The sequence below is a fragment of the Esox lucius genome, chromosome 14, assembly GCF_011004845.1.
Source record: "Esox lucius isolate fEsoLuc1 chromosome 14, fEsoLuc1.pri, whole genome shotgun sequence".
Classification (NCBI taxonomy): Eukaryota; Metazoa; Chordata; class Actinopteri; order Esociformes; family Esocidae; genus Esox; species Esox lucius.
Window position 1 is genome coordinate 7,426,338 of NC_047582.1, and position 12,591 is coordinate 7,438,928.

At 40.5% G+C, this 12,591-nt stretch overlaps 1 protein-coding gene across 2 annotated transcripts in view; it reads left to right on the forward strand.

Annotated features, from left to right (window-relative positions):
- The window catches only part of cntnap3 (contactin associated protein family member 3), a 149,865-nt gene that overhangs the window by 107,300 nt on the left and 29,974 nt on the right, over positions 1-12,591 (forward strand). For both annotated transcript variants that reach the window (XM_013137048.3, XM_020053694.3), the window contains 4 exons: positions 891-1,047; positions 1,875-2,002; positions 2,938-3,108; positions 7,203-7,424. In XM_013137048.3, the coding sequence (XP_012992502.2) occupies positions 891-1,047; positions 1,875-2,002; positions 2,938-3,108; positions 7,203-7,424 (678 nt within the window). The remainder of the gene's footprint in view (positions 1-890; positions 1,048-1,874; positions 2,003-2,937; positions 3,109-7,202; positions 7,425-12,591) is intronic.

The window sequence follows — 12,591 nt, forward strand, 5'->3', positions numbered from 1 at the left end:
TCAACCTTATAATGAATGTTTTAGACCAGTAAATGAGCATTAAACCAGGCAACGCATAGCTTTACAGCCTAATTGCTTTCCATTAGCTGTCTCGTGATAGTAAAAGGCTGATGTGAGGGAAAAAATAACAATGTCAATGCTAAATAAATCATCCCAGAAAATGTTAAGCGAAGAATAATGAGGGAGAGAGAGTGTGAGAGAGTACAGTGTTCTGTTTAAAGCCCGGCAGACAGCTTCAGATGGGAGGGAACGTGATCTGACAAGTGATTGAAGAGTGAATCAATGAAGATCACTGTCTTAGCTCTCTCAAGGCAGCTCTCTGAGTCCACTCTGCTTTCTTGGGTTGAAGTCCAAAAGTGGTAACTGAACCATTCTCTTCTGAACACCCTCTCTGTCTCTTTCCTGTTTTTCTACTCTTTTTGTGGAACAAGTCTTTGTTATACTTCAGTGTCCTCATTGCAAATAGGACTTAGCTGGTCTCTAGGTAAAACTCATCTCATCTTTTTAGGAGACATTTAAAATACCACTAGCTCAATGCTTTAGTGGCACTCAAAAGGGACCTAGATTTAAATACATTTACAACAGTTTAGGAGTCAGTTTTTCAATGATTGTCTGTTTTTCTGACTTAACTATGTAACAGGGAATTTCTTTCCATACCCATTTAAAAAAATGGTGTACGTTTAGGGCAAGCACTACAATTGTGGTTAGAATTAGGGTTAAGGTTAGTCATTATGGGTTTAGGTTCAGGAGTTAGGGTAAGATTCATATTAAGCATAATAGTTGAGATTAGGGTAAGGATTGGGTTTAGGGAAAGGATAAGTGCAAATAGGGCAATCCACAATCCACTTCCTGTTTAGGTTGCAAAGTAAACACGCTTGTATGTGTCTCAGATGGATCGCCGTTCACCTGGTGGGTGGGTCGTTCAGACGAGCCGCAGACGTACTGGGGAGGGGCCGTTCCGGGGAGCCAGCAGTGTGGCTGCGGTCTTCAGGGGAACTGCATCGACTCCGATCACTACTGCAACTGCGACGCCGACCGCAAGGAATGGTAGAGTACCGTCGCCAAGCCGCCTGTCATTCCCCTCCGTAGATTTTCTATTTTCCTCATTATTTATTTCGCTTTGTTTCTTCCTCATCTTCTGAATGGCCATCGTGCCTAATCATCAGCTCCTTTTTCCCATTTCTACATACAGCGTTTCCTTCCCCTACAAGCAATCCCTATTGGCTGTCTGGATCCATAATCCTCCATTTAAACTCAATGCGATTCTCAACTGAGTACTGACTGAGATTCGCCTTTTCAATATTTAATCATGTTCAGAAAGGGCTTCGTTCTTTTTCCCGGCTTTGTATTTTTAGATATAATTTTTATAGCACCCGCGACAGCGCTAAGCCTGCAGGAGCATAAACAGCATCTGAAAGTAAAGTCAACATCATGGCTCCTTGTTAATATTTGCACATTTTCCTATTCCCTGTTCTTAAGTTGTTATTGGCTGAAGGCTTGGGTTCAAATAATGCTTTTCTTTCAAATAGTTTGAGCACTCAGTCGAGCCTGCCTGGTTGTGACCAATGAGCAAGGTTTGCACCTTGTTTTTATTGGTTCCGGTAAATAACATTGTAAAAAAATGAGTTCATAATAATTACAATAATGTGTCATACTAAAGACATTTTATCACAAGATACATACTGGTTAGAGGGTTGGGGTTGCCTTCTTTAGACATGTCCTTAAGCAAAGTACTATGGTTCCTGTAAGTATCTCTGGATAAGGCCCTTCTGAATCACTAACACAGCGATGTACTATTTTAACCATGCTTGTTGGTTGTTTCTTGTTTTTGTTGTTATCCAATGCCGGGCCTCCATTCTATTGTTTTCTTACAGGGCTACTGACTCAGGCCTTCTCACGCATAAGGAGAATCTACCAGTCAGATGGGTGGTTGTCGGTGATATACAGAGACCTGGATCTGAGGCTGCATATCGAGTCAGCCCGCTTAGGTGTCATGGCGACAGTAAGTGGCGAACGATAGCAAAACAGTGAGCGCCAAACCGTAGCCCTCTGTCTGAACTCCCAGTTATTTATTGGGCTGCCCCAAATTGCTTTCCTCTGGGTTAGATAGTCAATCAATCATTCATCCATAATCCATTATTCATCCAGTATTTGATCCACAACAGACCCGCCCCAGATAGCGCTGTTATGCTGAGTACTGTATATTCATGTTTGAGATGAATCATGTACAGTAAGTGCAAAAGCAGATGAACGACACGCACTCTGTGACAGACTCTGCCGTTCGTTCATTCATTCCACACCTGTTGGGTGATAACACCTCCTCTGCATCCTCTCCATCAATAACAGAGTTAATCACACCCTGATTATGCACATAACCTAATTATGTGTACAGAAATAACCCATTAGCCATATTGTTTCAAAAACAATAATCATCTATTTTATCTTCTTATGCTCTTGGCAGTAGGTATTCGTCGTTGTCTGTTAGACAGTAATGAAAAAATAACACTTCCTGTCTTTTTTATTCCTAATTGCTGCCTTGTTTACCTGAGCAATATTTATCAGAGTGAATTATTTAGGAGGAACAGTTGGCCTGCTTATCTGCCGAACTGTCTTATCAGCAGATCAATGTAATGGACTGAGAACAAAAGCAGGTGTGGACACAATAAGAAGCAAGTTATTTTGTTCTCAATCTGTTCAGACCTTTTTTTCCAATTACTACAGCGGCCTTTATCTTCATCAGCACCATTCATATTAATCATAACCCTCTGTATTCTCTCTCCACAACTAATCAATTTATTCAATTTAAATAACTTTTATTCCCTGAGGGAAAACTTTATTTACGGTGACAGATTGACGTGTACAAGATGCTGTCACAGAAGAGAGAAATGAAACACTAAAAGTTCTCATTGCTAAGGATTACTTAACTCCCTCCCTTAGAGAACTTCTGGAACGCGGCCTTCTTCAACAAAGAGACGTCGTACCTGCACTTCCCCACGTTTCATGGAGAACTAAGCGCAGACATCTCCTTCTTGTTCAAAACCACCGCCCCATCAGGTGTCTTCCTAGAAAACTTGGGCATCAAGGACTTCATACGGGTGGAACTTAGCTGTAAGTGATGTTGGTCATACGCCTGTGTAGAGTGTGCTTGTCTAGGTCACAATCTAAAGTCTTTGGGTTCGCGGTTCACAAGGAATATATAGAATGGTAATGGTAAATGTGCACTTTATTTCACAGAGATACTATTGCTGGAGGTCTATTGTGGCCATGGGGATGGTCATAGTGCCATTAAGTGTTTATAACATCTTTCTGTATTGAACAAAGTACCTCTAACTGGATAGACTGATTCCACCTGATTAGCTTTTTGGTGTCCTTTCCATACAGGTCATCAGTAGAATCAGGCAAACATGAAAAATCACATTTGAAATGGGGATTGACTGACTGGACTTATCCATGCTTTCACAGAGACCTTATTGAGGACTACATGGGGTGGATTCCTTTATATCTTTGTAACCCCAGAGGGGGCTGACCATTGGTTTTATCTGGACAGTAATAGGCTTCCAATCACTTAATTCAATACATATCTTCCAATGTCAGGCACAACTTGACTTGAATGCAAAAGACCTTAACATCTTTGAATGGTGCTTGAATTATTTAGCTTGAATGCATCATCTTCGACCACAGAGTTTGAAAATGATTGGGCTTAAATGCAATACAAATCTTTGAAACAGGGACAGATGTTTGGTTTAAATCCAACACATCATCTTACTCATTGGTGTTTGTAATGTAATAATATTCAGCATAAGTTAATATAATCTATACGCGATCAGTGTAACAATATGGAAATGAATGGATAAATGCAAGCTTACTGTTTTCTGACTCAAAGGATATAAAGATGACAACAAGCAAACAATGTTAATCAGTGATTGGACTGTAAGAGCTGGTCTGAGAAATTAGTCAGTGATTTACAGACTGATTGTGAAATGCATGATTACATTATAAGACATACGGCTTAAATCACATTTTAGCGCTGATATTATCCAAGCATTAGCCTAAGCATTAGAGTGAGAGAGAGAAATCATAGCCTAATCGTGGGAGAGAGTGAGAGTGTATCTCACTACAGTGTATGTCAACCACAGCGGGCCGAAACCAGAAAAGAAAAAGAACAATTGATCCAAAGGAGCTTTTATAACCATCCAAGTATTTTGAATTCCAAATCTGAGTGGTTGATCAATTACATTACTGCAAAGTTAACTTCCAATGAGATGTCAGACCAATACAAGATGTGACCACAAAAGCCCCTCTGCTCCCGGAGGTGTGTGGCTTTGCAGAGATGGGGATTGTTGAGAAAAGCACAGATTCCCAAGACACCCAGAAGAATCCTTTCATACAGTCGATAATGTGGCTTATTAGGTCAGCTCTTAGTTAGAGATATGGAAACTGCACAGGACGTAAAGCTCCAGTACTATGAACAGTGCTTTCTAAAGACCCCCCTCTCCCCAAAAAAAGAATTCTAAAGCAGTCTCAGTGACAGTATAAATCAGATTTTCTGTGAGGACAAATATGATAGAGGGAGTCTGCAGCCCTATACTGGCATCATGACCAAGCTCTCCTTAGGGAAATTATGGGACTGCCATTGTTAAAGCTAGGCACATACTGTGACGCTAATATACTTCTTTTAAGTTCAGTCTTGTTTCGACAGAACTGCATTTTTATTGGCCCTGCGTTAGAAGTTCTGTCTCTAAAGCCTGGTCTGGCTCCGTGACTGTTTATAGTTTCATATGCTTCCTCTTGGTCCCATGGCAACTAATCCACACGCCAGTAGAATCCTGCAAATTGAGCCTTCGTGATTGGAGGATGTCGCCTTCGGAGGGAAAAATCTTTTCCTGTTTTCTGTTGTTGGTATTGTCGGGTCTCGTCTTTTTTTTGTGTTGGGGGTGCATCTGTAGCTGAGTCTTAACTTTGTCGTCGGTGCACAAGATGTTATTGTGTATAGAGACAATGGCCAGCCAGGAGTGATGGATAGGAGGCCTACTGGGAGAGAGACCTGTGGGGTGTGAGGGTGTGTTCCTGCTGTAATGACCTATACTGCCAATCTGTGTGTGTGTGTGTGTGTGTGTGCGCGCGTGTGCCTGTGTGTGTGCGCGCGCGTGTGTGTGTGTGTGCGCGCGCGTGTGTATGAAGGGTGTATGGGCCTGTTTTTTCAGTAATTGCCCATCGTACACATCCCTGACTCCACAGACCTTGAAAGAGCTCAATTAACCCCTTGTCATGTAAACACTCAACTGAATTACTGGGGACACGGACTCGTCTCTGTTGTGAAGATGGGTTTGTTTCTGCGTGGAGTTTGTATTGAGGGACCATGTAGACTAATGAAGGTTGCACTCAATAATTTATGCCAAGTGCATAAATATTCATGCCCCCCCCCTCCCCCCCCCCCCCCCACACACACACACACATCCTGATTTGTTAGGAAAGTCACTGAACTGTATTTAACCTGACCGTTGCATTCCCTATAAGGGCGTGTGTGTGTGTGTGTGTGTGTGTGCTCGTTGGTGCGTGTGTGGTCTGCGTGGGGCCTTGTGGGTGTGTGGGCAGGTTTTATTTTGTGTCTGTTTTTGTAACTCTGTGTGTATGTGTGTGTGTGTAATGATATAACTGTACAAGTGGGGACCAAGTACCCAAGCAATTGCATTAGCAAGAGCGTTGCTGAGATGATACAGATGCACAATCATTAGCGCATCATTAAATATGTCTTCACAAATAATGTGCCTAATCCATAAAGGAATACAAATAATATTTTTTGACATCAGCATGCACATTAAAAATGTTTGCTAAAAGTTCAGTGGAATTAATCCTTGCTCAAAGAATAATGTTGTAAAATGATAGACGTCTTGAGATCTGACATGTAAATGTTGTTAATTGACTTCGATAATGTTTTTGGATCTCTGCATCAGCAACATATAATGGTTTTTGATCTCTGCATCAGCAAAAAAATGCAATCAGCAAAAAACTAGGTGAATGAAAAAGATTTCCGTAGATTGTTTCACTGACATTTGTTGTCATTCTGTACCTCACACCCTCAGTGTAGCACCAATAACAAAACACCTAAAAAGAAGTGCTATGACAGTATGGTGCTAACATCAGTACAATATCAACAGTTGCTTACTGTCAAACAGGTTAGGTTTATGGTTAGGGTTTAGGAATTTGGGGTAACAGTTGGGGGATCGGATTTGGGGTAAGGTTAGGGTAAGTGGTAGGTTTAGGGTTAGAATTTGATTCTAAATAATTTTTGGGTCCTGACAAGTTAAGAAATATCGAAATATGTGTAGTGCGTGTGTGTGTGTGTGAGAATTTGTGTGTTTGTCCATTCGTTTGTGTGCATTCCTGGACTCTTCTCAGATGCTATTCATTATTTTCCATATTAAAGCCCATCGTCCTATTAAACAGCTGGAACCAATTTCCTGTGTTTGTGTGCGCATGCATGTGCATGCGTGTGTGTGCTTGTCTCTAGACAAAAAGTATTTAAAGAAGTAGGGCATTTTGCTGGTCCTCATTAAGAAATGTTTTTTTTGGCTTAGCTGTCATGGATAGAATTACGATTAGAGTTAAGTTTAGGTTTAAGTTTTTTTTGATGCAATTCAATTGTTTGTTCCCAAAATGGGCAGGAAAACCAACTGTGAGTATATACATGTGTTTTCCGTGCCATGCGATGATAGATCTGTAGGAGAGGAACTGGAACACACTGGTAGCGGCGTGACAACACCTCATCTTTCTCTATTCTTTTGATACACAATATCACTGCAACCACCACATTCAATCAACCAATCAACAAAGCTTAACGGTTTGTCAGTCAGCCAGTATAAAACTCAGAGAAAGTCTAGTGTCTACTGAGCAGCAAAAGTCTCTGTTGTATCATTTTCCTTGCAGGAGTCAGATGAGGATTTCTATAGACACGATTACTGAAATGAAATCCCCCCCCCCCCCCCCCCCCACCACACACACAAAAATCTGGTCTCTCCGAGAAGGAAAGTTATCTGCAGTACATGCCCAAAGGTTTCATTTTTTAATCATTTGATAGTAATTTGGCTGCTGCTACACTCTGCTACACCCGTCCAAATGCTGCTAATCTGGTAGGTCTGACCATCTCTCCCTCCCTTCCTCCATCCTTCTCTTCCCCCCTGCCTCCTCCCAACCTCCAACAGCTCCGACCGAGGTGGTCTTCTCGTTTGACGTGGGCAACGGCCCCTTGGATGTGCGGGTGGAGACGGGCGGCGTGGCTCTAAATGACGACAGGTGGCATCGCGTTCGAGCGGAGCGGAACGTGAAGGAGGCTTCCCTGCGTGTGGACTCTTTCCCAGGCGCCACGCAGAAGGCCCCTGCTGACGGTCACATCCATCTGCAGCTCAACAGCCAATTATTTGTAGGTAGGAAAACCCAGCTGCTTCAGATCGCTACTTTTCCCTCATTAGCGGCGCAGAAATACGCCACACATGGGTTGAAAGACTATTCCGAAATGTTCAAATGAAATGTTTAGTCTACTGCCTACATGGTGCCAGATAGGTGGGGTTTACAGTACAGGACAATTTTATAGTTCATTTAAGCCAGAATAGCTAAATCAAGCGCATTAACAGTATTAGAACCTATTTCAAGTACTTTGTTTAAACCTTGGTTCTACCAAAAAAAACACTAAATGTTGGATTCAAATGTCTGTCAGAGCTGCTAGGCTTTTCACACCCACCAGCCTTATCTACACCTAGAACCAGCGAGGGGGTGGGGTGGTTCTGTCATCTGTCAGACAGTGGATTAATGTCTGCCTTGCCCACATCCCAAGTGATTCCCTGTCCCCTACAATGTGCAGCTATGGGTCCTGGTTCAGAAGAGCTACACTGCATAGGGAAAAGGGTGCCATGTGAAAACGGAACCTTTTGGGACATCATGACGTTCCTCTTGTTCGGCTCCAACCTTTCTCTGGGAGCGGGCCACAGAGCAGTTCAGAGAAAAGCAGCTGTTTTTGTCCTTTTATGTTTTCCACTGGCTAACACGCACTGTAACTTCCATGACAGTAGGTACACTGTTGATTCCGGATGGAATTGGTGCGTGAATTGGTTGACTTTTGTACTACATAAAAAAAAAAAAAAATCTAACTTTACAACATTTTATTTGTTGGTACAGTACACTGTGTGGTAAGTATTAAGTATTTAGGTGGGAGGATGTGAAGGCCCTGCTGCCAGAAGTCTGATGCAGTGTTTGCATCATATGGGAAACAGCCTCCTTCACAATTTTTGGGCTAAATGCCAATCCTCTCTGGTCTCATTTTGAATGTGAATGTGCTGAGCCAACTGTCCTGAACACCGAACAATAATCACATTCAATAATAAAGCATCAATCAGGACACGCCTGCTGAAGGGTTTCGGATCATGTGGTTCAACTCTAGTGCAGTGTGTGTGTGTGTGTGTGTGTGTGTTTGTGCGTGCGCGCCTGTGTCAATGTATACATGCACTTGCATGCTCTAATAACCTTGCTCACAGATCATTTGTCTATTGATATGCGTTTGCTTGTAGCTGTGTTTAATATTCTATGCTGTATAGCTACATCAGACTGCTTTAATGGGACATTTTCGGTGATATTGCCTTCTGACAGGTTCTGATAAAAACTATATCCAACCTCACATAGAGTCTATTAGTGCCATTGGGCTGGTCTTTCATTTGTTTTTTCGTTCAAGACTAATCTAAAGATAAAAGAAAGGAAAACTTGAGGAAAACCAGGATGCAGTGTGAGACTTTATCTACAAGCAAATATTGAGAATATACGTCTCTCTGTCACATTTGCAAACACTCACTTTGGTGGAAGAATGAATCAACAGCAGCTTTGTCGGTCAGAGACGGGGTCCACGAATGAATACTGATGTAAAGAATGTATTTTGCCGGTGAAGCTGTTCTGTACATATATATATATATATATATATAATGGTTTCCATTGGAAGAATCCCCACTCCCCATTAGGAAGAAAGCCTAGATATTGTTCTTTGTCCTTGGTTTCCAAGGAACTTTGAAATCTATTGAAATTTAGCATCACAGTTATTCAAAACATTGTCATTTTAGGATTTCGTATTCTCAAAGCACAACTCTCCATGCATGTTTCATATTCCCTTATGTGTCACAAAGAATGTGCTCACGCCGTTAAATGACTGGCCTTGCCCATGGATGAAGAACATGTATGTTGTTTGTCCTTGAAGGCAGAGTTTGTTATTTTTCACAACAAAACAAATTCCCATTTCCACGTATCCAGTTTAACGTTAAGACCTCGTGTCATGTTGGCAGCTCCCAATGGGCTTAGAAGAGGCTTCGCCAAGCCGCCCCGCTTGTTACGCCATTCGTTTAGTCACCCGAACCAATGAGAAGAAGGAAACACTGTTTGACTGTCAACCTCAGTCAGCTTGCAGGTGGTTGGCCCGCCACGATGAGATGATAAAGATAGATGAGACAGTGAATGACAGCCCTATCCTTCCTTAGCCTGGACAACGCATGACTGACTGTGACACAACCTGGGACCAAACTGTTTTGGGGTTTATTCAACTGAGTATTCAACTAACTCACTTTATAGGATTACTGTCATATTACTTTACAAAGCATTAAACTGACTCATGTTATTAGGCTTATTGTCATAATATTTTGCACAGCATTTAACAACTGTTCATAGACTCATGGTGTATGCACACAGGTAGCAACAAACTGTGTTTCAGTTGAAGGCTATTCGCACTGCTGTAACCTTCTTCTGGATTAGTTGCACGTGCATGTCATAAAACTTGAAAAGCATTCAACTAACATCCTTAACTAAAACATAGAATTCAACAATCTCATGTTAAAGCTGAAGGATGTACCTTTTGAAACAGGAAGTATTTCCGTCAAATTTTCCCCTGAAATTTTGCCTGTGTGATGTCAGTTCACTCGTAAAGCCCCATTCGTTCTGTGCACTTTATTCAGCAGATCTAAAAATAAATAATCAACCAGGTGATTTTACATACGATTATTTTAATTATATACTAAAATGTATTAAACAAAATGTATCTGATGTAGCATACATAGGAAACATGAGAATAGCCAGCTACTAGTCTAAACTTGCCTTGGTAATGTTTTCCGATTACAGTACTACTAAAGGATTCAACAATCTCACAATATAGGCTTACTGTCAAATTACTTTATTAAGTACTTTACATCACAGGATTTCTGTCATATTTCTTTACATAGTACTCAACTGAAGTTATAGGATTACTGTTAAAGTCATTCATGAAGCATGTTATAATAATTTAAAAGCATTCAACTAACTATCGTTCTAGGCTTAGTGTCAAATTACTTTACAAAGTACTCTACTTACATTATAGGCTTAATGTCATATTACTTTACAAAGGATTCAACAATCTCAGGTTACAGGTGTACCGTCGAATTACTTTATAAAATAGTCTACTCCACTTACATCATAGGCTAAATGTTATGTTGCTTTACAAACTATTCAACTAACTCACAGTATAGGCTTACTGTCAAATTACAAAGTACTCTACTCACCTTGTAGGCTTATCATTTTACTTTACATAGTACTCAACCAACATTATAGGCTTAATGTCATAATAATGTATGAAGCATTCAACGCACGTATGTTACACAGTCATATCGTCCAATCTGTTTCATGGTAGATTATTTTAAGAGCTCTTGCTGGTGCTGGCAGTTTAGAATTGTCCAGTATTTGCTTAAAACCCCATGAGGTTCCTACTGATATGGTTACATGTTAAGGGTTTTTATTCTTTAACAGATTATTCTCACAACAACATACACTCTCTTTCTCTGACATATTTTCTTTTTCTGCTCCACTGGTCCAAAAGGAGCGGCTTCTCCTCTCCTTAGGGATTTGTCTTGGCTCGCACTTCCACCCTGCTGGAATTATGAGCTCATTCAGACGCACAATTACCCAAACATGTTTATATCTCATCAGACAGTTACCCAGAGTCCAACGCAATGACCAAATGGCAACCTAACAGCTGTTTGCTAAATATTACTCAATAACATTTGTTTTGACCTATACCTGAGAAAGCATTTCACAGTGTAGCTTTGCTTGGCGTAACAACACGTATAGGAAGAAACACATTCAAATCGCCACCCAAACACATTTGACAGAAGATTTACTTCAGAACATGTGTGGGAATGGCGGCTCCTGATTGGTTCCTTAGTATGGGTGGTGCCAAATGGTGACAATGTCAACAGATGTATTTCAGTCCCTTAAAGCAATTAATTATTGCTGAAATAATTATAACGTATTGCTACTAATCTTTTGTTCTTTTCACATGCAGGGCAATAATAAATAATACTGGCATGTGACAAGCATTGGTTTAGCTCACGATGAGAACATAGAGATTAACAAAGGAAATCGTGCACAATTGACACTCCATGATGCTTTAATGTACTGTACAGACATAAACATTGATTTGGCAGGTTAACAGAAAATATAACTTGATTTATAGCAAAAACAGTAACTAGCCAACTAGGTGTTCTGATTCATAAAACTTGTTTGGAGAAATGAGGGACATCACCTTAACAGAACTAACCATAAACATATGAAGGTTATTAAAAGACTAATTGGACAATCCCTCAGATTTGATCTGCTAATGATTGCCAGCTAGATCCTGCACGTTGTTTGGTATTTCAGCGATTCAAGAAAAAGAAGAAAAAAAAACACTAAGCATAAGTAGACTACACGTTTAAAATAATTGTGCATGTCAAAAACAAATGATAATTTAGTTTATATTGTGCAGATTAGATTAGTACAAATGAATATGCCCACTAGCCTACATTTTCAACATTAATTTTACATGTAGTTTCTTTTTAGATGTCATGTTCATGTCTTGGCTATAGCTATAGTACATCGCTTAATTATATACTGTAGCTGTCTGAACCATATGACGGCAGTACAACCAACGTATGCAGCTAATTAAAATATGGAGCAAGATATGGTATATTTCTCAGAGTTCAGAAAATAATCAGTTTAGTTACCCTAAGTGTTCCTTCACTGATTGTACTCTTCAAATTCCAAAGTCCACTAAAACAGTCTTGGGTTTATTCTCTAATTCTTTGTTTTCTTGTTCTCTAAGGTACTGCCAACTGAAAAGTTGAACTTCATAAACAATGTTTTCTTCTTCCTACCCAGTGTAGCTCCATCCTATGTTAGCTTTGACCAACAGCTTTGCAACACTCAGCCATGCTTGCTTCCATACCAGTAACAAGTTATGAGCAAATGTCTTTATTCTGTATTCCGTAATTTGATTCTGCAGCTTCTTTGATGCAGATTTACTGTGTATTTGGTCCAGTCTCTTTTTAGCCCTGTAGTATCACCATGATGACAGTGACTGAGTGACTATATTTCGATATAGTTCTCTGTATCTAGGCAACACCTGATATAGTGTACTACGTTCAAGAACATGCAGAAACACAGTTGTTATAACATCTTGGCACGGCAGGGCAGCCATGCCAGTGGCATCCAACACCCGCTCTCCCTAATTTGGAACACCGACACCAGTTTGTTATTATGGCTCTCATCTGTGTT